Source organism: Carcharhinus amblyrhynchos, chromosome 18 (genome assembly GCF_965287045.1).
Source record: "Carcharhinus amblyrhynchos chromosome 18, sCarAmb.v2.hapA, whole genome shotgun sequence".
Taxonomy (NCBI): domain Eukaryota; kingdom Metazoa; phylum Chordata; class Chondrichthyes; order Carcharhiniformes; family Carcharhinidae; genus Carcharhinus; species Carcharhinus amblyrhynchos.
Window position 1 is genome coordinate 35,611,184 of NC_137341.1, and position 25,509 is coordinate 35,636,692.

Below are 25,509 nucleotides of genomic sequence, written 5' to 3' on the forward strand. Positions count from 1 at the left end.
TCACGATGAAGTTCGTACATTCCTGTCGAAAATTTTTTGCTTTGAAGGAAAACCGGATGGGTGAGTGGTTCTGAGTGGCGTGTGGTATTGTGGGTATTGTAGTTTGCTGGAGCGGGTTTCGCAAGGGGAATGTCCGCGTTCGGACTACATTTCCCAGAGAGTAGGTCCGCGCTCCGGGCCGTCGCGCCACGCATCGGCAGAGCCACTGACTGATTCGTCCGCTTCAGGTGCAACCGGTGACCGTGACTGTTTTGCGGGGTGTCCGTTAATCAAGTAAAGACCTCAGCGCTGGCTGAGTGCAAAGGAGTTGTTGTCTATGGTTTTACTGCCGCTCTGCAGGGGCGATGGAAGCTTGGTGAGTCCTAGAGAATCCATGCACATCTCCGCCCAGCGGATTGGAGTCGCTGTACTTCCCTCCAAGCTCCCCTTGCACCGGGATGTTGTCAGACTTTTTACTGTGTTCACCCCAGTCCAACGCCGGCATATCCACATCATGACCGGGATGTATGGGTCAGCCTTGGTGCAGTGGGCAGCAGAGTTGTGGGTTCACGTCCCACTCCAGAAATAAAATTCAGGCTGACACTGCAGTGCAATACTGAGGGAGTGCTGCATTCATGATGTGGATTCATGATGAGTACTGCATTGCCAGAGCTGCCAACTTTCAGATCAGACAAGAAGAGCAACAAAGTTGCCCCAAGGTCCTTGTCAATATTTATTCTTTGACCAACATCACCAAAACATTATTTGCTCATTATCTCTGCTGTTTATGGACACATTGCTGTGTGCAAACTGTTTGCTGCATTTCCTACAGTGTAACAGTAACTGAACTTCAAAAAGTACCTCTTTGGCTATTAAGTGCTTTGAGATGTCCAGTAGCTGTGAAAGGTGCTACATAAATGCAAGACTTCCTTTTTTACCCACCATTGCCTGCTTTTATCCAAAACTTTGCTCCCTTTATCCAAATTCACACCATGTCCCATTCACCCGTTACCTCTGTGCTCACGAAACTGCACTAGTTCTCAGTCTGATAATACCTTGATTTTAAAATTTGCATTCTTCTTTTCAGATCCCTCCATGTCCTTACCCTCTCCTATCGTTTAAACTTTGCAGCCCCACAACCTTCTGAGATATCTACATTTTCCCAGTTCTGGCCCCGTACATCCAGACTTCCAATGTTCTGCCATTGTTGGCTGTTTAACACCTTGCTTAAAGCATCCCTTTTGGTCGAACTTTTTGATATCTATATTTTTCTTTGGCTCAGTCTCAATTTTGTATTTCTTTTGATACCAGCCAAATAAACGAACTCAAATTAACTTAAGGACAAATTAAAAGGGGCAGTTCCCAAAAGGAGGGGGAACAGCTCGAACAAGAAACAAAGTGCAAAGGAAACTTGAAACATTAGTCTCGATTGTGTAAATTATCTTGATGTTTTACTTAAAGGCACAATGTAATTGGAAGTTGTTGTTGTAGAGTGCTGAGCACACATTTTAGGACTGAAGGGAGTGGCTACCGCTTTCTGAAGAGGTGTTAAACCGAGACCTCATCTCTATCGGGTAGTTGTCAAAAATCCTTTGGTGATATTTGGGGAAAAAAGAGCATGGGGCTCTCCCACAGCATTTAATGCTCTATCAACACCACTAAGAAGCAAGATGACTGTTCTGTCATCTTGCTTCTGTATTTGCCTACATACCATGGCTTTGAAGTGCTTTGGGATGCTTGAGGATGTGAAAGATGCAATTGCTTGTTTTCGTTTCTGTGACTTCTACCTTTTTGCTGAAAGCTGGGCTGAATTAGATCAGGAGTGATGAGGTCAATATGGAAAAAGAAGGCCTTCCAATTTTTAAAAAAGACTGTAGTCTGCCTTGTAGCACTTAACACAATAACAGACAATTAAGTCCCAGTGACAATTTATTGGATCTGAAACCATATAACAAAGGACAAAAGTAAATTGTCAGATTATTGAAAATAACATATAATGTACATTTAAGCAGTCTGTATAAAATTCAGTATATCCAATATTAAACCAGAGTGATTGTATGTAAGTTTCTTTGTGGGCCTGTTAACTGTACCATTGACTGACATAACATATTTTATGTGCATAGTGTGGTTTTGTTTCAATCATGTTCTATTTTCCATTGATTTAGCTCAGCATCTGCAAGAGTGATCAAACCAATTGACCGGCAGTCAGTTCACCAGATTTGTTCAGGGCAAGTTGTGTTAAGTCTCAGCACTGCTGTAAAAGAGTTGGTGGAAAATAGTCTGGATGCTGGAGCTACTAATATTGGTGAGGAAAAAAATGACTAATCCAAAATCAATTTTATTTTCCAGCAGTTTACATTTATATTGAGCAGGAAGTAACTCTTTCCAAGAGCTGGAGTGGGCACACAGGTCTGAATGGCTTCCCTCAGTGCTGTATAATTCTATGATAAAGTTGTTGTGTTTTCAAGTATTTCAGACAGCTGTTTTGAAGAGATCCATCCTTCTAGGGCATTAGTTATACATCAATTAACAGCTGGTAGCAAATACCAGTGCTAATTTTCATTTATCAACTTTAATGTAATTAAGTTCTTCAAGGCAACAGGAGCTTGGCAGGGGGAAAAGGGGAAGTCGTTGAAAGTGCAGCTCAGGTAAGTTTTGTGGAGGCCGATAGGAGACGTAAAAAGACAAAGAATTTTAGGAAAAGAAATTCTGATAACTGAAATGAACTCTTTAAAAAAAAAACTAAAAGTGAACATTTCTTATCACTTTAGCATTTGAAATCATCTAATTAGTACTTGATCTTACAATAGATGAAATGAGGCTTGAAAGCTGTTTCTTTGTCAATTGCTTGTGTTTACAATTTCTTAAAATGCCTCATTTGGTAATGAACAGCACTTCACAGTGCCATTGTGCTTTCAGTGTCATTTACCGCTCTCACCAACTTTTACAGATGCACCATAGAAAGCATTCTTTCTGGTTGTATCACAGCTTGGTATGGCTCCTGTTCTGCCCAAGACTGCAAGAAACTACAAAAGGCCATGAATGTAGCCCAGTCCATCATGCAAACCAGCCTCCCATCCATTGACTCTGTCTACGCTCCCCGCTTCCTTGGCAAAGCAGCCAGCATAATGAAAGACTCCACGCACCCCAGACATACACTCTTCCACCTTCTTCTGAAGGTAAAAAGATACAAAAGTCTGAGGTCACGTACCAACCAACTCAAGAACAGCTTCTTCCCTGCTGCTGTCAGACTTTTGAATGGGCTTACCTTGCATAAAGTTAACTTTTCTCTATACACTAGAGTAACACTACATTCTGCACTCTCTTGTTTCCTTCTTTATGAACAGTATGTTTTGTCTGTATAGCACACAAGAAACATACTTTTCACTGTATACTAATAGATGTGACCATAATAAATCAAAATCAATCAGTGATTAAGTATTCACGGTAATTCCATCTGAGCTGTAGATTGTTTGTTTGCTGAATACCTGGTTCTGCCCAAGTTGCTTGCTTAACACAACATAAAGGGAGCTTTGATGATAGTAATGACAAACAGTTTTCATTATTTGTCCAACTGAAATATGAATGATCTAAGTGGTGGAGCCTGCAATGCTTTCTATAAAGGGACAGCTGTTTGCCACTGCAGCTTCGAGTAGATGTCACATGGCAAATTGTTCTAGCTATTACAGTTGAACTTTCCAAACCAACAGACTTCCTCGTGAGAAATATCTAGTATTTTCATTTTTATTTCTATCTCTTGTGCTGCAGATATTAGGCTGAAAGAGTTTGGAGCGGATTTGATTGAAGTCTCGGACAATGGGGAAGGAGTGGAAGAAAAAAACTTTGAAGGGTTGAGTAAGTTTTAATTTTAAAAGATAATTACAATTTCTGGGTGAGAAATGGAAAGGCAATCCAGTTCTTTATATTTGAAATGTTATAATTTCCCATTCACTTCCATAATGTGTAGGAAGGGATCCCTTCAATGGCATTTTGCATTCCGTTGGTCAGGTGTACCAGACAAATCTGATAAACCCCTGCCTTCCATATAATTGAGTGAAGATCCGAATAGACATTGGCATTTAAATTCCAGTACAACTAGTAAGCAGTCTCAGAACACCAGGTCCAATTAGTGTTTCAGTTGGTGGGCTACAGCAGAAGCTGTTCCTATAAATAGCTATTGGGGCTTGGGGGTCAACTGAAAATGTTAAAACTGAGATTAATAATGGAGTTAAGATACAAGTTAACACTGACCTAATTGAATGGTGAAATGTGTTGAAGGAGCTGAGTGGCCTAATCCTTGTTTCTACGGTTGACAGATTGCTTGCTCTGTTAGTGTTTTTGTAATGAAACCTTTGAATTATGAATACCTAGGGATTGGCATCAACATTTGATTTTCGCAAGTTCCTTTTTCCCCCAATTGGTTATTGACAGTGGAGTTAGCACATTCTCCTTGTGTCTGTGTGGGTTTTCTCTGGTTTCTTCCTACGGTCCAAAGATGTGCGGGTTAGGTTGATTGGCCATGCTAAATTGCCCCTACTTTCAGGGGGATTAGCAGGGTAAATATGTGGGATTACCAGGATAGACTGGGATTGTTGTCAGTGTAGGTTCGATGGGCCTAATGGCCTCCTTTTGTACTGCAGGGACTCTGACTCTATGACTAGAGATGGATTACGACAGCACACTGGAACCACTCCCACATCATATGCCTTACAGTTCATGAAAATTCAGTTGCAATCTCCTGCCTGTAATTAGACACAGGTGACATTGATCAGGAAAACTTTTAGAGGGGTTGTGGTTCAAGCTGTAAAATATATTTAATAAATAAGACTTGCTATGTTAAAAACTGTTCATGGTCTATAATTTGTAAAAGTCCTTTATTTCAGAAAGCCGCTTGTATATTTTGTGTTGTGAAGTGTCCAAGTTTTAACAATATGGCCGTTGTTTGAGTGTCTGTGAGGCCAGATGCCTGTATCTATTTTGTCTTTTATGACAGTCGTGCTAAATTCTAATGTGTTAAGATTAAAATAGACTATTAAATTGCCGACGGTAAGGCAAAATATTGCGGATGCTGGAATCTGAAACAAAAACAGAACATGCTGGAGAAACTCAGCAGGTCTGACAGCATCTGTGGAAAGAGAATAGAGCCAACGTTTCGAATCTGAATGACCCTTCTCCAAACCAGTGTGTTGTCCAAAAGCATGTATGTCACTTTGTATACAAGATTGGGAAAGAGAAGTCAAAGACTTCATTCACAGAACCAGATGTTCACCAAATGCTGAAATTACACTGTCACTGTTGACATTACACGATTACAAAATTGAATATTGAATAAAATTGAATATCTATGATTACAAAATTGAATAGCAAATGTTGGTATATCAATATGCAGTGATAAGAAAGATCACTTGTGGTAATGTCTTAAAAAAACAGGTACACAATAATTTGTAATGCAATCCTCAATTAAATAATAAAATGCATGGCTGTCACTTTAGAATACCATACAGACCTTTCAACACTTTGATTTGGGTTTGAAATTAGCCTAGGCTCATAATGAAAGTCTTACAACTGTTGGCTGGAAGGAACCTCAATAATGAGAGTTTGGGAAATCTGAAGTCGGGTCTATGTAAGCAGAGGACAAAATTGCCCAAAGTTTGATACGAAATAAATTGAATAATAAATTGAATAATAAATTTGAAAGTCAAAGGTTATGCTTTTCTCTGATTCAGGAAGCTTTATTCTGCGTCAAAGTATTATCCATGAACTGAGATCACTTTTACACTGACCCTGAGTGAAGAAGCTAGCACCGGCATCCCTTCTTGCTTGAAATTTGGATTCAATCAACATCTGAATTTTAAGCTGGAATAATTTATATAATTCTAAAAACTTGCATAATTTCTTAAGATTTGTTAGTAAAATGTGAAATTTGTTCAAAATTTAATTGCAAATCTGATTTAGAAATTACTGTAGTCACCTTTGTGTAATAAATATATTTGCATATTGCAAATTTATGTTTATTCATTTGAAAGCACTGAAGCATTACACCTCCAAGTTGCAAGATTTCTCCGACCTCTTACATGTGGAGACGTTTGGATTTAGAGGCGAAGCTTTGAGCTCCTTGTGTGCCCTGAGGTATTATGAGCACCTTCAATATCAACAATTATGTTGCACTCTACATGTAATCTTCAGTAGGCAGTGTTGTCTTTGCATTTATAAACTCTTCCTTTAGAGAAATGTATGAAGTAGTGGAAGTATTTGAAGGCTGAATGATTAAAATCAACAGACTCTGAAATAACTACTCATTTCATGGTTGCAACCACCTTTATACCAACCATTGAACGGGATAGTCCGGTTCTGGGGGGAGAAATTTTATGAGCTCCTACAATCCATATAATGGGGAGGAACACACACACCCACCAGGGACAAGTATGCAGTAGGCATTGCACACATCGATTTGGAGGCAGCTGTGTTTAAGAAGAGCTTTTAACAGAAGAATTGTACCAACAGTCTCTGTAACTAGGGTGAAAATAATTATTACCAAGACAGGTAGTGATGGACTAGTAGGGGTGATTGAGAGCTTTGTCAAGGAAATGTGTTATAAATTGGATTTTAAGGGAGGATGGAGTGATGCAGTTTTAAAGAGTTGGTCCATTATACTGAAAGACTTGCCTCAAAGCATAGAAGACCAGAATCATAGGCATACAATATTTGGGAGATTGTATAAAAAGTGGGACAGTTGAAGAAAAATGTGAAAAGGGTTATAGATTTAGATGGGGGAAAGTCTATGGGGCTATTAATAGATGAGGACAAGTGTTCTGACTTCAAGTTATTTTCTACATTACAACAATTGCATCTACGTTACATCTCAAGATCACTTCACTGGCTGTAAAACACGTTGTTACATCCTGATGTTGTGAAAGACTATATAATTACACATCTTTCTTTTTATTGGGAGGCCAACATTTTGTTTAGATAGGGAACAAGAAGGACAGATGTTTTTAGGTGATGGGAGTGCAGTGATAAAACAATAAGTGTTAACTACTCTTGAGTTGATGAATATATATCTGAATCTACTGGTTTTGCTTTGTTTTAATTTTTAGGATGCAAAGATGGTTTGATGAGGTGCTGGGAATGTGTTCTTAATGTCTTTTTGTTCTTATCAGCGACCTTAGTGTTGTGACACGTCACAAAACTGCCAAGGTCGGAACCCGCCTGGTCTTTGACCATAACGGGCAAATCCGTGAAAAGGTGCCACATCCTCGACAGCAAGGGACGACGGTTAGTGTTCAGCAGTTGTTTTACTCGTTACCGGTCAGGCACAAAGAGTTTCAGCGAAATGTTAAAAAGGTGAGTTTGTTTTTTTTCAAGTTTTTCATAAAAAAAGTCCAAGCAGTCAACACTAAACATTTTATATGTTCAATTCAATAAATCCTTCCCTGGATCTAATAATCTAGGTAGCTGTCTGTAATAGGTCCTGGGAGGCAGAAGTCCCTTCACGAAAAATCCCTTTGCTTACAAGTCTGACAACAACATACAGAGTGCTTTTTGTTAGCAGTGTACACTAGGAGTGCCAGAGGAACTGACTCTCCTGGTTAAATATAAAGCGAGTGGCTCCCTGACTGGCCCATCAATTTGGCCCTTAATCAAGGAGCTCATATTCTAACAGACCAATCTTAATTGCCTGATTAAAGTTTCATATGCAATAAAGAAGATAGGATGGCTCAGGAACTGAGATCTATTATCTATGCCACTGTGCCAGTAGCTGTATTGCTGAAATTTGTATACTAGCACAAAAACAATATAAACTGGAAATATATAGCATCTGTAAAAGATTAATATTTTAGTGTTAACTCTTTGTGAAGAACCCATCTTTTATTTTACAAATATATGACTTGCGGTGCATTTCCCTGCATTTTTTTTGCTTTTATTTCAGTTTCAAGCATTTTTAAAGTTTTTTTAACATAGAATGTATGACACAGAAACAGACATTCAGTCTAATGGGTCTATGCCCAGGTTTATGTTCTACACAAACCTGCACTCATCTAACTCTTTCAGAATAATCTTCTATTCCTTTTTCCCCTCGTGTTTATCAAGCTTTACCTTCAGTGCATTTTTATAATATAAATTTGGGCATTTGGTTCTCATAATGAGTCTGATTGTGACATTCATCCTGTATTAAAAATATGTTTAATGTTCAGGCTGCACTATTATAAATCTGGAGTTTTTAATTTTTTTTATTTAAAACAGGAATATGGTAAAATGGCCCAGGTCCTGCAGGCCTATTGCATCATTTCTACAGGCATACGAATAAATTGCACAAATCAGCTTGGACAAGGAAAGAGGAATCCTGTTTGCTGCACCAGTGGATGCACCACGTTGAAGGAAAATATCAGTGCAGTATTTGGATCAAAGCAGGTAAAATATAGTGCAACTGCCCAGTACAAAAGAACTCCAGCTGCACAAGCAACCTCCGTCTTATGTATCCACTGTATGCAAAGTAATGTTGATGCTGCCTCTGAGAGAACTTGAGGTATTTGGATTCCACTGTAACAGCTACCTGATTATCAGCTGGAGGCAGGCACATTCTGTTATTGTGCTAGGAGGATTCCTCATCCTGGGCCTATCAGGTTGACCTCTCAGTGCAGCTGAGTTAACATAGCCAGCAGATATTCAGTAAGTTTGCAAGCTGAGTGAGTCACTCTTTTAGCTTCTGTCACACACTCATAGTTGCCATATGCAGGCAGTCAATTTTTTGCTCGCAATGTAAAGCAGGCAAAGCAGTCTTCTCTGTGGTTGATGGATTTTTACAATGTGATGGACTAATTGGGTGAAAGGATTTTCCGTGGCACAGGGCAGGTAACATTACCTATTCAGATGCAAACTGTGTCCGCCTCAGTGGCATGAGAAATAGAGATATCACAGATGTGCAACGAAGGGATGTGGAGTTTGGAAAAGCTTTGCTGGGTGAGCTTGATGCTGAAACTGGGAAATGCTATGTTCAGCAGCAATGAGCAGTACAAAAAAAAAATCATTAAATACCAAGCACTTTCATATCCACAGAATATATTGTACATTTTACATACACTGAACAAATTATCTGCTGGATAGCAGTAACTTACAGCTTGCTTATTAAGAGCCCAAAAATATGAGGACTTGAGCTCAATCTCAGCTGATGCATAGTGCTAACTACAAATGAAATGTTTAAAGTCAGGTCCTGTGTATCTGCTCAATGGAAATTTAAGGATCCCAAGGCTTTATTCAAAGAGTAAGGAGTTTTCCTCGTGTACCGACTGACATACTTCTCTCAACAGAGCTTCAAGGAATAGAATAACTAGCCATTCATCTCATATAATCATAGAATGGTTACAGGACAGAATGAGGCCATTTGAACCATTGAGTTGGTGCTGGCCTTCTGAACGAGGACTTCACCTTGAGTCACTGTCCTCCCTTTTCCCTGTAGGCTAAGGTTTCCTTTGCAAATAATCTAATTCTCTTTTGAAAGTCTCAATCGATCCTCCCTCCATCACACTCTCAAACAGTGCCTTCTGGATTCAAACCACTTGTTGCATGAAAAGGTTCTTTCTCATATCGCCATTGTTTCTTTGTCAATTATTTTTAAATCTGTGCCCTCATTCTCGATCCTTCCACCAATGAGAATAGTTTTTCCCTATTTGTCCAGATCCTTCTTGATTTTGAATATGTTACAGCCCTGGACCCAAACCCTAAAGTATGTTATAAAGCCTGACTGGACCCCAGGGGTAATTCGACTTACAAATTTTGGATCTTTTATCAAAACAAGCATCATTCATAACACAGTTTAAATGTAACTCTATCAAAATGAAACAGCTTGATTTTTAATAGTTGAACTATAGTTTTAAAAACAGGAAGTAACTCTAATTTCCAACTTATCACTAAAGGCAAAGTCACCATAATCCCAGTTGATCATAGGCTGCTCTGTCCTTTGAGAGGGAGAGCTGACTGCTAGTGATTTAACCTGAGGATCACCATATCTCAGGCAAGGGCAAGGTTGAGAAGATCACTGTTTCAGTTCCAAATAAGCAACAGTGTCCTCTTAGATACAAATGTTAATTTGAATACAATTAGCAAATCCAGGCATACTTGCTATTAATTGTGCTAACAGCCACAAAGCTGTCAAAGAGATTTTGATCTTCAGAACAGCTTGCTGAATTCTGTCTTTAAACAGCCCCAGCCAGAAACAACGCTAAACTATTTCTCTGCTACAAACCTAGTTCCTCCCATTAATCATATTATCTTGCATACCTAAACCCACCTTCCATACCTTTAATCAAAAAACCCCAGGGGGTCTTCTCATCCATGAACAAAACTCTATTAGTCCTCTCCTAAATAAACACTACATTGCTAAAAGGAGTAATTATCCTGCTTTCCCTATATCTGAGCTGCATGATTTTCAGACAAACTGACTATCTGCAGAAAAAAAACTTTAAAATAGTCCCCTTAAACATAAAATATAGCAATAGTACAGTATCACCACACCACTCTCCCTTAAAAACTGAACCAACAATATGAAAAGATTGCTACATTTTTCTAGAGCCTCTAGTTGTCACACTATTAGTACTCTATAAGATATATACTTTATTACATCTAAGCATGCAAATTTAACAGTAATATAGTCCAGCTTCAGTCTTTCTTTTCTCCTTCTTTCACATCAAAATCACAATAAAGCATCTACAGTCATGTTCTTCTTGCCATGTTTTATAATCTTTAAATTAAAGCCTGTAATAATAAGCTCCATCCAAACAGTCTTGCATTTTTAACTTTAAACTTCTCCAGAAACTTCAATGGGTTCTGGTCAGTGTGAACAATTATCTTTGATGAGTTGCTGGCAACATAAATGTTGCAGTGCCAACACCAAACCCAATGTTTCCTCCTTGATGGTCGAATATTTCTTTCGTACAGATCTTCCTATCCTTTAGTTATCTTCTTGTAACTGTACAGCACCAATGCCCATATCACTTGCATCAATGGTTAGCTTGAATTGCTTTGTACAATTCAGTGTCCTCAAAACGAGTGTGGTGGTTAACAGTTTTCAAATTGTGAATTGCCTCCTGACATTCAGACGCCCACTGAAATTTCACTGGAGCAACCACACTGCTAAGATTTGGCATGAATTTCCTGTAGAAACCACTCGTGCCCAGAAATCTCAGAATTTCTCTCCTTGTTGATGATGTTGGGAACTCCCCAGTACTTTTCACATTTCTTGGGGACATCTGTCCATCCCCGTTTTTATGTTCTAAAAATGCGAGTTGCTTTTGTGGATTTACTTTTAGCCAAGATTACCACCAATCCTGCCTCCTGTCATCGAACAAGCAGTTCCTTTAAATGCTCCACACACTACTTCCAGTCTGACTGAAAATCACCAGACCGTCAATGTACACCACACAATTATTTAGTCTAGAAATTATCTTGTTGATTAGAGTTTAGAATGCTGCTGGCTCATTCTTTATTCCACACAGCATGACTTTAAATTGATACAGACCATTTGGTGTCACAAAAGCCAAAATCTCCTTCGCCCTTTTTGATAAAGGTGTTTGCCAGTATCCTTTAAGCAACTCCAGTTTGGAGATAAAACATGGTTGCCCTGCGTTTTCTATCCAGTCTTCCAATTGAGGAATAGAATATGAATCTGACTTTGTAACCGCATTGACTTTTCTATAGTCCAGACGCAATCGTGTATCATCTGGTTTGGGTACCATCACTGTGGGTGAACTCCAATTACTGCAACTCACTTCTATTCTATTATTCTTAAGCATGCTTTCATTCTCTCTTTGAGCCTGTGCCAACTATAGTGGTGTTGCATTGGAAGAGCATTTCCTATACCTACATCGTGCAAAATTACTTTGGTATTTCCAGTTTGTTCTCACATACAGCTCTATGTGATTGTTATAACTCTTTCAGGTCATTTCATTTTCCATAACTACCCTGGATAACTTTGATGTAAAATTGGATCCCTGATCTGGCTGGATTTCTATGAGCAGTCTGCATCTGGTTAAAAAAAATTAAGTAGCTCCTCTACAATCTTCTTAGCTGTAATATGAATGCATGACCTCCGGAAATCTAATGGATACATCCATTATGGTCAACCAATACTGATTCCTTTTTTTTGTTTTAGGCAGGGGTTCCATGGAATCAATTAGGGCCCTAGTGAAAGGTTCTGCAAATGCAGTCTGGGCTAATAAAGGTATTTTTGATTGAGTTTTGCTTACTCCTAAATGACCTCCTACTGTAACCTCATGCAGTACTCATAAAACTGCTTTTCTGTAACCCAGTGATAATACAACTTGGTGAACTTCTTTGATTCAGGTCTCTGTTATTGCCGCAACATCATATTTCTACGTGGCTATCTACATCTGTGAACTATATTCCGAACTGAGTACTAGTATGAGACTGAGAATGAACTTGGGAATCCAGCACACCCTGCCTACTCCTCGTTTACGGCCTGGTGATCTCTCATTCTATCTCTTCCTGCATGCTTTTGAGCTGTGGGATGACCATATTTATAAATATGCTAGTCACAAAGATGTCAATCTTGCAGATGTACCACATCTGCCACTGCTCAAGTTTTAAAACCAGAGTTTGAGCTGCTACAATGACACTACCTCTTGCACACAAGGTTATCTAGGACACAGGAAATATCCTGGAGTTCCCACATGAAACATGACGTACATTCCAGGGGACAGAGCTTTCCTACCATATCTCTTTTAGATAATAAAACCTAAAACATTCGCATCCATCCACTTATTCTGTTCTCACTTAAATATAAGGAGGTTAATTGAAATATTTTATTTAATCCTTGTTATCAAAATAAGTATACTTTTAAAATTGCCCTACTCATTAGACTAACTTCCCAACATTTGGAAGCAAAGCTACAATGCTCTCCAGTCAACGTACAAACTTCCTGTGACGTAACGGTTTGATTTCTTTTTCCTGTCTCATTTAAGTGATGCTGACTTGCGTTATACTTCTCCCAGTCTACTTCATAGGGATCCCAATCTGCTGCACATTCCTCCCAGGAGTTTTGGGATGACATTGCTCATGCAGAATAGCATATGCAGCAATTTAAGAAATAAAGATGACTATAATAAGATGTCATATACATGTTAATCCTTTTTTATCTGTACTACTAACTGTTATGGAAGTCATGGGTTTGGGATGTCCTGCCAAAGATGCCTTGAGGAGTAGCTACAGTGCATTATTCAGATTGTCAACACTGTAAAATCAAATGTTGTGAAAGATTAATGTTGCCATTGAAAATGTGCGTGTTAAACATAAGCCCAAATTGCAATATAACAAATATTGAAATAGAGAAGTGAGGAATATCCTACTTACAAGAGTAGTGGAAGCAGATTCAATAACTTTCAAAAGAGAATTGAATAAATAATTCAAGGGAAGGACTACAGGGAAAGGAAAGGAAAATTGGTATAGGCAAAACACTGCAGATGCTGAAAACTGAAACAAAAACAGAAAATGCTGGAAAATCTCAGCAGGTCTGATAGCATCTGTGGGGAGAGAATAGAGGCAATGTTTCAAGTCTAGATGACCTATCATCAGAGCTAAGAGCAAAGAAAATCAGAGATTTATACTGTTGGGGGGGACATTGGAATGGGACAAAGGGAATGTAAACGGGGATACAGAAGGCTGAGAAGATGCTGAGGAAAATGGGTATAATTGGATTGTGCTTTCAGAGAAGCTTGATGGGACAAATGATGTCTTTCTGTTCTATATGATTCTACGTAGTTACCTTTTGCGCTTTCCAGTTACAGAATCTTGTCCCTTTTGTTCAAATAAACCCTAGTGAGGCTATTTGTGAAGATTATGGAATTAACCTTGCTGACATTCCTGAAAAGCTCTACAGGTGAGTGAGTGATCAATCGTTAATATGGAGTTAAGTCAACCATGATTTCATTGAATACCAGAACAGGCTCACGGGGTTAAATATTCCTCTACTGCCATATAATGCATCTGACTATAACATTTGTTTTAATAGTGGTCAAAAAGTGAACAATTGTAAAATAAGAACTTCTTTCTTTCATGAAATGTGGGCACCACTGGTAAGGTTGGCCTTTATTGCCAACCCCTAGCTACCTTGAAAAGGTGGTTAGCTGTTGCCTTGAACTGCTGTACTCCACGTGGTGTAGATTCACATGCAACGTACTTTGGAACAGCATCCCAGAAATTTGACCTAGTGACAATGAAGGAAGAGCAATATATTTCCAAATCAGATGGAGTGTGACTTGGAGATGCTCATGTTCCCATGTGTCTGCTGCCCTTTCTCCTGTGTTATAGAAGTCATGGGTTTGGCGGGTCCTGCCAATGATGCCTTGAGGAGTAGCTACAGTGCCTTATTCAGATTGTCTATGCTGTAAAATCAAATGTTGTAAATTGATTTCAATTAACCTGGCAATTTGATGCCTGTTACTAGGAACACCAACACAACTGGTTTACTAATGCGGGTCAGGGGAGTGAACATGCTGCCCTTACCCCGTCTGTCCTATACAGGACAATTGTAATCCACAAAATATGTTTGACCTTTATGTTCCCTGAATTGGCTTAGCAAACGTAGTTATGATTCAGTTGAGTATTACTCTGGTCACTTGAGTCAGAAGGTTGTAGGTTTGAATCCCACTCCAGAGACTGGAATCCATAATCCAGCCTGATGTTCCAAGTTCTGTGTTGTGAGAGGTGCCACCTTTTGAATGAGACATTAAACTGAGGCCCCCAACTGCTTTCTTGGGCAGACATTACAGAATCCATTTGAAGCTGAGCATGGGACTTATTTCTGTGTCCTGGCCATTGCTTATTCATCAGCCAACATCAATAAAAAGCAGATTAATTGGTAATTTTCACAATGGGGCTTGGTTGTGTGCAAATTGACTGCCTCGCTTCTTGCATTACAACAAGTATACTTAAAAAAAATTATAGGCTGCAAAACTCTTTGAGATATTCCAAGTTTATGAAAAGCGTTATAAAAATGCAAGTATTTCTTTGCAGAAAGCCATACATTTGTACAAATTAGGAACAAAATTCTTCACTTTCTCAACTAGGAATGGATAATAAAGGAGGCCTTGCTAGTGTTGCCCATATCCTGAGAACATATGTAACTTATGAAGGTTTCATATTTCCTTTCATCATGCTAATGCATAGTGGGTAAGAATTGCTACAGTGGTTAAAGGGAAGAATTTTTTGACATACTTTATTCTGCTTTTTGCATTAAAAAAACTTCCTTGGCTTTTAAGCCTCTGGGGTTTGGACAGTTTTGAAATTCCTGAACAATGAAGTTCCTTGGTATGTAGAATATGTGGGCAGGTGCAAGCAAATAAAAGAATCGAAATATCCCACTTAAAAAGAAAGCCATATACTATAATAAATTGCAGTAGTTTTGCATTGACATTTTCAAATGCTCCACATTTTATGTGCTCGCTTTCTAATTGTAAATGATTAATCATGCCAGTCCAAGTATGTAATCATTTACAATGTGAATCAAATGCCTTTCTGTGGCTGTCAATAAGCCCTACAGGTATTAATGCTTTCAAATGATTCATTTTCTGATCAATGTTTCCAAAGACTTTCAAAAGTACCTTAAACTTCCCAGTTTTTGTACAATAATGGGAACATATTCATAGTTGAATATACTTGAAGAGGAAAGAGAGTGTTTTGTGCGAGACAGCATACGCAGAATTTACAGCATAGAAACAGGCCATTCAGTTCAACTAGCCCATGCTGGTGTTTATGCCGCCCTCCTTACCATCAAATGCCACCCTCCTTCATTTCCCTGTTGTTGCATATCTTTCTAATCTGCCATTCAGATATATCAGATGCCTGCAGCTCCACCTCCTGCCATGACTAAGGGAAGTTAGTGAGCAGGTAAGTCAGTTGGACTGGGAAGATTCCTGGTAGGAGCCCAGCAAGATAGGGAAACTGCATCCAGTGCTCCAGGTGAGATGGGGAAGAGAGGTATAGAGAAACCTCTTGAATATTATCTAGTGACCTGTAGTGCAAGTGACTGTGTGTCAGTCCTGGATGTGGACAGAAATAATGCCCTCATGTTGAAAAGCAAGGTGTTGCTTATTCAACACACACGCTCTTCTTCTCTGTAAATGGATTGACATAATTGGCATCAAGACTCTTTGGTCAGATCTGCATAACTAATGGCAACTAAACATCAGTGATGGGAAGCATCTTTCTGTCCTGGGAGCCATATTAGAGGCAACAACAGCATGGAGGGAATAGAGGGTCACCACTGTTCTGCTGATTAGGCAACTAATACTAAAGAATAATATTTTATGGCCAATAACAGTAACTTTTCTTTCTTTGGTACACTAAAGAATCATAGGTTTCGTGTCTCGTAGTGATCATGGCGTTGGCAGGAGTTCAACTGATCGACAGTTTTTCTTTATCAATCAGCGACCATGTGATCCAACAAAGGTAAGGAGCAATAACCATGAAAATTTGTGACTTATTAAATCAGAGTGACTTCTGACAACACTACTGACATACATATCATTGCAATGGCTACACACAACCATACAATCTACTATTGGCCTCATGCGGTTGAGAGGTTATAATTAACAAGCGTTGTTCACCATACAATTATCATAAAAGTCCCTGATTATAGTTTGTGTCATTGATTCTCTGGTCTCGTCTGTACCAGTCGTTCTTTGTCAAAAGTTCCTGATCCTTGTTGATGGCTCGCAATGGTCCAACCAAGATCAATGAACCTTCTCCTAGGAATAAATGAAAAACTCCTTCCTTTGGCCTACAGCTTATTTCAAAGGATGGTTAAAAAATTGAAATAATTGACATGTTGGGAAGACTGGAGAAGTAAAATATGCAGTCTTACGAGATGTGATCATCTATCATTGTGTTTGTTTCTTTGATGGTGACTAAAGTGGTTTAACATTATTTTTAGGTTTCCAAACTTGTAAATGAAGTATATCACATGTACAACAAACATCAGTATCCATTTGTTGCCTTGAACATCTGTGTTAATTCTGGTAAGTCACAGTCAGACATGTGTTCTGGAATTTTTAAATTTGCCAGTAAATTAGTTGAGAAATATGGTGGCGCAGTGGTTAGCACTGCTGCCTTACAGTGCCAGGGACCCAGGTTCAATTCTGGCCTTGGGTCACTATCTGTTTACACATTCTCCCTGTGCCTGTGTGGGTTTCCTCCGGGTGCTCTGGTTTCTTCCCACAGTCCAAAAGATGTGCAGGTTAGGTGCATTGACCATGCTAAATCAACCTAAATCTTAGGGGGATTAGCAGGGTAAATATATATAAGGGGTGATAGGAATAGGGCTTGGGTACAGATTTGATGGGCCAAATGTCGTCCTCCTGCACTTTAGGGAATATATGAGGATTCTAATGCTTTAAACCGTTTGTTTTAAATGGGGAAAAATAAATAAATTGCGTATTAATAGTAGTAATAGACGTCTGACTTATACAACATAGGTTTTTTGTACCCTCCTGATAAATTCAGCTATCCTCATTTACCAGATGTGCTTTGCCATTTTTAGAGTGTGTTGACCTCAATGTTACACCAGACAAAAGGCAAATTCTTCTCCAGGAGGAAAAGCTGCTTCTTGCAATCCTAAAGACATCCCTTATTGAGATGTACGATTCTAATGTTAACAAGCTCAACATTAATCAGAAGTTTCTTCAAATGCCAGGTAAAGAACATAGTGACAGTTCTTCTCAACAAAAAAAAGACTTTGGAGTGTGAAGAAACTGAGCATAAAATATTCTACAATTGCTGATCTTTAATCCAAGCATGCAACATGTTATAAGTTTAACAAACTATAGAAGGACAAATATTCTATCAAAGCCTATTGAAAATAAAAACCTTTAGTGTAACTATTAATTAATGTATGATTGTCAGTGAACTGCAAGTACTGTAGATGAATATGTCAGTGAGCTATAGTTACATTATAGATTAATGTATTGCTAAGTGTGAACTCATCACTTTCAGAGTCTTATCATTCCGATATAAACACGTCATAGCATAATTCTGTAGAAGTTTGTTTTAAGATGGTTGACAACAAACGCTTTTTATAAAATTCCTCTCTTTTCTGTCTGCTCGTGAAATGTGGATATCATTAGCAAAGCCAGCATTTATTGCCCATCTCTAATTGATGTTGGAAAGGTGTTAGTGAATCACCTTCACCCATGATAGCCTGTGTGATGATAATACCTTCACAGTGCTGTTAGTGAGTGACTCCAGAATTTTGACTCATTGGCGTTGAAGGATCAGCAATAATTCAGTTAAGGTAATGTGACCCAGGAGTGGCGTATGAAGGTGACAAGTGTTCGTGCAATAATATCACAGATAGTAATTTTAAGCTTGTATGTTTTATATGGAATGGTTCAAAAATATTTTTCAGTTAGTTGTATAACTGTTACCTTGAGAGTTAGAGGTGGAATGATTCAAGTAAAAAATACTTCTGTAGTACTTGAAAGTACATTTTGTAAAGGGCTCTGAATTTTTGAGTGTTTTAAATTGCAACTAATTATGGATAAATTATTTTCAAGACAATGCTACTTGTGCACCCAAATGTATGAACTATAGTTGTTGCTGACTTTTTGTTTGCCATTATAAGTATATTTTAATTCAAAGCTGTCAATCTTTGTAATTTTTTTCATTTCTGAACATTTCCTATTTCAAAATTACACCAGTTTTAGCCTTCTTATCAACCAACAATATTAACATAATAGCTTTTTAGTTTGTAGCACAGTGGTTTTGGCACTGAATTAACTACCCAAAGGTCAAAAGTTCAAATCCCATGATGAAAGAAATCTGTTAATCTGGTCATCTGGGGGCTGACACCAGAAAAAAAACATAATGAAAAGTTGCCAGAAATGTTGATTTTTTTCAATGTACTTCAGGGAAGAGAACTTAACGTGCAATGTGCCTTGTTTGGTTCAAGCATGACTACAGTCCCAGCTTGCATTCCTTCTTGAAATCAATAGAAACTAGAAACAGGAGTAGGCCATTCATTTTGATCATGGCTGATTATCAAATTCAGTATCCTGATTCTACCATCTCCTCCTCCACCCCATATCTTTTGATCGCTTTATCCCTAAGGGCTATATCTAATTTATTCTGTGACTCCATAAAGCAGGAACAAATCTAAAAACTTGTGTAACCAGTGCGTTGGAAATTGTCCAAATAGGTGAGTGCCTTTCTACTGACTGAATGATAAAGGTCCAACAGCATAAAATGTAATATTGGATAAGATCATCTTGTGATTCTAAATATTAAGCTTTGTTCCTGATTTTAGGAATCTCTGAAAAAGTTACCCAGACAATCAGTACAGACTCCTCTGTTCCAACCAGGCAGGAATCAACAACTGTGCAATCATTTTCAGAGAAAGAGAAGTATGCAAGCATTGCCAGGTTACGTGAGGCATACTCCCTCCACCAATCATCATTATGTGGGCCTAAGTCTAACAAACAACAGGACTTAATGGTTCAAAGAAAACTCCACACGTTTTTCACCAGTTGTAAACTGAGTAACCCTCAGCCTGAATGTAGGACTGACTGCTGCCCAGCACCTGGAAATCCTGGACAAATGGAGCAGAACACTATGAATTCTGAACATGATATAGATTCTGGGAAAAGCAGCACAACAGCAAGCTCAGAACTTGGCTGTGACACACCAGAAGCTAACGCTTTGTCCACATTTACTGATGGCTCTGACAGTATGGTTAGCTTGCCCAATGAACTCCAGAATTTTTCAGAAGCTGGGAAAGGAGAAGACGAACTGAGAACTGAAATGACTGGCTGTGAGGTTTTGGTACCTAGCGTTGCTGTGCAAACAGAAAAGGTTGATTCAACGGGAAGTAACAGCCAACCATTGGCAACGGGTTTTTGCTCACACAGTTATATCACCCAGGACATAAAACGCTTGAAGACTGGCAGCTTGTGTTTAGATGATGGTTTGTCTTCAGATCCTGGGATGTTTCAGACTTCAGGAGTTGATATACCAGTAGAAATGAATAAAAGGGTTGTGAAGCTCCCTTTTTCTATGGGCCTTCTTGCTGAGAGGATGAAGTTGGTCAGTAAGCAGCAAGCACAGCAGAAAGAGGCACAGAAATGCAGGCGATTTCGAGCCCAGATTAGTCCAGGAGACAATCAAGCAGCAGAGGCTGAACTCCGAAAAGAGATCAGGTAATTAAATTGTCAGCATTTTAAAAATTTGTTTTCAGAATTGTTTGGTCTTTGTCGAGCATTTATTGGCCATTCATATTTGACCTGAGAACTCTCTATCGTATCACTTAGAACTGAGTGGCTTACTGGGCCATTTCAAGGTTAGGGTCAACCACATTGCAGAAAATCTAGAATCACAGGTATGCCAGAACATGTAAAGACAGCAGATTTCCTTCTCTAAAGCACATTAGTTTACCAGATGGATTTTTATATAATCTGGTAGTTTCATGGTCGCCAATACTGATACTAGCTTTTTATTCCTCATTTATTTCATAATTGAATTTAAATTCCTGACTGCCGTCGTTGGATTTGAACTTGCATCTCCGGAGTTAGACAACTCTCAGAATTATCATTCCAGTAATAAAACCACCTTCTTGCTGTATCTCCAAATTCATCATTTGTATTATGCATTTGTGGTTACTTTGAGTAGGTTTATACATTATAGAACATTACAGTGCAGTACTGGCCCTTCAGCCCTCGATTTGCACCGACCAATCTAATCACCCTCTAACCTAAACTATTCCAGTGTTATCCATATGCCTATCCAATGACCATTTGAATGCCCTTAAAGTTGGCGAGTCCACAACTGCTGCAGGCAGGGCATTCCACGCCCTTACTACCCTCTGAGTAAAGAACCTACCTCTGACATCCATCCTATAATTATCCCCCCGCAATTTAAAGCTATGTCTCCTCGTATTAGCCATCACCATCTGAGGAAAAAGGCACTCACTGTCCATCCTATCTAATCCTCTGATCATCTGTATGCCTCAATTAGGTCACCTTTTAACCTTCTCTCTAACGAAAACAACCTCAAGTCCCTCAGCCCTTTCCTCATAAGACCTTCCCACCATACCAGGCAACATCCTGGTAAACCTCCTCTGCACCCTGTCCAATGCTTCCACATCTTTCTTATAATGCGGCAACCAGAACTGTACACAATCACATGTTTTTAACCTGATTGCAAAGACAATGTAATGCAAGATCTAGAATGTTCTATGGCGTATAAATTAAAAGCAAATCACTGTAGATGCTGGAATCTGAAACAAAAACAGAAAATGCTGGAAAATCTCAGCAAGTCTGACAGCATCTGTGGAGAGAGAATAGAGCCAATTTTTCAAGTCTGGATGACCCTTCGTCACAGCTCTGCTGAGATTTTCCGTATTTGTATTAATATTAATTGTTCTATTGCAGTAATCAACGCTAAAGGCAAATTTATCACAGCTAACAGTTGAAGAATTGGAAGCAAATTTAGGCACAAACCAAAAACCCCCTATCTCCCCTGTCAATGCTAATCAGCGTGTGCTTGTGTGTGCCAGTGTGTCAAATGGCCTCCTTCTGCACTGTTGGGATTCTATGATTCTTCTTCAATCTTAGCAACACAAACCATTGATTTAGATAATTCATTGTCTCAGTATGTACTGATCTCTACAACCTGATATATTTATCAAGCTTTTTAAATAAGTTGTTTCATATGTAAGTGCCCCAGCTGTTTGTTGTACAGATCCACTAAAGTAGCTCTTATGTTTCACTTAATGCAGTGCTATTGCTAATTATTAAGTGTCACTAATGTTGTTTGAATTTAAGGCCACACTATTTATAAACATAATTATGGTTCACTTTGCTCCATTGATCATTCTTCCTGAATATCATTCCAACATTTCCCTGTCAGCATTTTTATAGTCCACTTAAACAAGCAGATGGAACCTCAGTTTAGCATCTCATTCAAAATACAGCTCTGTAAATAAAGCAGCACGCTTTTGGTACAGCGCAGGAGTGGTAGTTGGTAGCACTCAAAGCTAGACTGAGCTAAGCCAACAAAGTTCTTTGGGAGGAAAAGAAGTCTTAACTTAAGATTGTGTTGGCATATATAGAGTAGAATCCCTACAGTACAAAAGGAGATAATTCGACCCATCAAACCTGCACTGATAACAATCCCACCCAGGCCCTATCCCCATAACCCCACATATTTAGTCTGATAATCCTCCTGACACTAAGAGACCATTTGCCACAGCCAATCCACCTAATCCGTGCACTTTTGGAGTGTGAAAAGAAACTGGAGCACCCGGAGGAACCTCACATAAACACAAGCAGAATATGCAAACTCCACACAGACAATGACCTGAGGCAGGAATTGAACCCAGGACCATGGTGCTGTGAGGCAGCAGTGCTAACTGTTGTGCCATGTAAGTTATCTATGACTATCTGTTGATATAGATAATAAGGCTATGCTACGTCTCAAATTAAATCTTATTTTGTGTTAGGAATAATGGAATTTTTCTCTCGCCTTGTATGTTCAGTGGCCTTGTCTTGTACTGTTTGCAGCAAAGACAGATTTGCCAGTATGGAGATTATTGGCCAGTTTAACTTGGGGTTTATCATCACCAAACTGGATTCGGACCTGTTCATTGTGGACCAGCATGCTACTGATGAGAAGTACAACTTTGAAATGCTGCAGCAACACACAGTACTTCAAGGTCAAAAGCTGATAGTGTAAGATTTGTCTTTTTGTTGTTTATCACACTTACAGGAAATAATCAATAATTTATTTTTGATTATTTCCTGTAATGCACTTTTCATTAAACTTTATAGTCTTAGTAGAAAATTTTGGAATTTTCTCCCAAAAAGGCTATGGGCCTTCGAACAATTGGAAATGGAGATCAGTATGTTTTTCCTAGGATATGGCGTTTAGGCAGATTGAGCTAAGGTACAGATTAACCATAATCTAATTGAATGGTGGAACGGTTGGCTCCTGTTCCTATTTTCCTAATCTTTTTAAAATGACTAATTCTCAGTGAGAGACATACACTTCCCATCCCTAGTAGTAGGATGGTTTTCAGTGTTAGATTGAATGTACTGCAGTTGCACTGTGACCACTACTACGTAAGTGAATTGAATAATTGAGTTAATATACTTAAGTTTGGCACATGGAATTGTCTGTAGCTGTGTTTCGCTGTGCATGATCTATAAATATTCCTGTCGTGGAATGGAAGTTAGATTTTAAACTTGCTTTTTTTAAAGATTATATTCTTCTCCATTCATAGTTAAATGTTGTTTTCAACTTTTAGGCCCCAGAGTCTTCATTTAACTGCAGTGAATGAAACAGTACTGGTGGAAAACATGGACATTTTCAGAAAGAATGGTTTTGATTTTATTGTAAACGAGGAAGGTTGGTTTGTTTCCTTGTTCTGTATTTAAGACACAGGACAGTGCTTGGTTCAAGGATTTTATTATTTTATTATATATGTATTAATTATCATAGAATTCGTACAGCACAGAAGGAGCCCATATGGCCCATCGAGTCAGCGCTGACCACAATCCCACACAGGGCCCATTCCTGCAAACCCACAATTTATCCTGCTAATCACCCTGACACTAGAGTCAATTTAGCATGGCCAATCCACCTAACCCACACATCTTTCAACTGTGGGAATAAACCGGAGCACCAGGAGGAAACCCACGCAGACACAAGGAGAATGTGCAAACTCCACACAGACAGTGACCTGAGGCTGGAATCAAACCTGGGTCCCTGGCACTGTGAGGCAGCAGTGCGAACCACCGTGCTGTCCAAATTATCTTTGATGTGGAGATGCCGGCGTTGGACTGGGGTGGGCACAGTAAGAAGTCTTACAACACCAGGTTAAAGTCCAACAGGTTTACTTGGAATCACAAGCTTTTGGAGCGCTGCTCCTTCATCAGGTGAATGGGGATAAAGGATGAAGGAGCAGTGCTCCGAAAGCTTGTGATTCCAAATAAACCTGTTGGACTTTAACCTGGTGTTATGAGACTTCTTAATTATCTTTGAGAACTACTTCTTCAAACATTGCTAATCTAGAGGAATTATTGTGAAACAGTTGAAACATTAAATCAATGCCTTTTTGAAATCATCAGCCCATTTTATTCAACACATGCTTATTGAATGTGTCTTTTTTTCTTGGTGGTTTTCCATGCAGCTCTTCCCACTGACAGAGTGAAGTTGGTTTCCTTGCCAATGAGCAAGAACTGGACATTTGGTCCACAGGATATTGAAGAGCTGATTTTCATGCTGAATGATAGCCCTGGAGTCATGTGCCGGCCATCCAGAGTCAGGCAGATGTTTGCTTCCAGAGCTTGTAGAAAATCGGTAAGTGCTCCTCAAACATTTCTCATGTGCATTTAACAATCATCACTAATCTAAAGCATAATTCTTAAATCCATTGAATGATCTTACAGGAAGCTGAGGATCAGAGGATCATTATATTAGTGTCCTTGTTAAATAGCAATCTTGCTGTTGATTCAATAGAACCTTTTTCCCTGCAATGATCTTGATCCTGCAGAATAATACTGTTGTTTTCTTGGAAATTGACGTCAAAAAACCCAAAGCAACTCTTCTAATAGGGATCATTCCATAGTACAACCAGAATGCTATGTGCCACCAATTTTCTAAGTTCAAACTTTTATAAAAGGCACTTTGTATTGATTCAACTTTTGGATAATTAAAAGAGCTATTTAACTAATTAGATTTCTCCCCCATACTCCAAAGTTGAACTCCCTGTGCATTGGGCAACGCTTTTCTTTCCTTGAGTTGTGTTGGCTGTTGGCTTCTCTCATATATGCTCCCCCGGCTTCCCCTGCAGTGGATTGAGTGCATGTCCCATGCGCTGTTACACTGAGACATAAAAATGACGCTGCTTTGATCTATACTGTTAGCTAATATGCTACAATTTATTTAAATACCCTTTAACTGGGCAAGGGAAGAATCAATTAATGATCCCTGCTGGAAAGTGTGTGCGGATGAAGAGGAGAGGAACAGACTAAACTGTGATGCCCTCTGCAGCAAAATAGTCCCATAATCACTCATTGTTCTGGATTTCCAGTGAGGAATAAGCAGTAAGACAAGTTATCAAAGGCATAAACAACATCTGAAGTAAGGAAGTTGCAGGTAGTACTATTGTGCTTTAAATTATGCAACTCTTTATTTTCCCAGGTGATGATTGGAACTGCGCTTAACATCAGTGAGATGAAGAAGTTGGTTACACACATGGGTGAAATAGAGCATCCCTGGAATTGCCCACATGGACGTCCAACAATGAGACATTTAGCCAACTTGGACATGATAGTGGTGGAATAAACGGACTCTGTTCAGCCATTGTATATTAAACCACTAATCATTGAATGTTATATTACTTGAATGGCTTCCATTTTAAAATGTAATAATCAGAGCTGATTATTTTGTACAGGCAGTGAATTGCCCAGTTTCTGGAATACTGTATATGCTAAAGTGCAATTTTAATCAATATTTTACTTCTGTGAA

The 25,509-nt window shown here is 38.9% G+C and overlaps 1 protein-coding gene across 3 annotated transcripts; it reads left to right on the forward strand.

Moving 5' to 3' along the window:
- The first annotated feature begins 192 nt into the window (after positions 1-192).
- On the forward strand, positions 193-25,509 carry pms2 (PMS1 homolog 2, mismatch repair system component). Of its 3 annotated transcripts, XM_080206808.1 has the most exons (15): positions 193-355; positions 2,145-2,284; positions 3,748-3,834; positions 6,006-6,108; positions 7,140-7,323; positions 8,224-8,391; positions 13,773-13,870; positions 16,341-16,440; positions 16,925-17,009; positions 17,531-17,683; positions 19,292-20,180; positions 22,542-22,709; positions 23,285-23,385; positions 24,170-24,339; positions 25,183-25,509. In XM_080206808.1, the coding sequence occupies exons 1-15, from the start codon at positions 345-347 to the stop codon at positions 25,324-25,326; spliced, it is 2,601 nt and encodes an 866-aa protein (XP_080062934.1). In that variant the 5' UTR covers positions 193-344; the 3' UTR covers positions 25,327-25,509. The 3 variants fall into 3 exon arrangements, with proteins under 3 accessions (XP_080062934.1, XP_080062937.1, XP_080062935.1); XM_080206809.1 differs by lacking the exons at positions 193-355; positions 2,145-2,284 and adding an exon at positions 4,620-4,723 and having other exon boundaries at positions 3,747-3,834; XM_080206811.1 differs by lacking the exons at positions 2,145-2,284; positions 3,748-3,834; positions 6,006-6,108.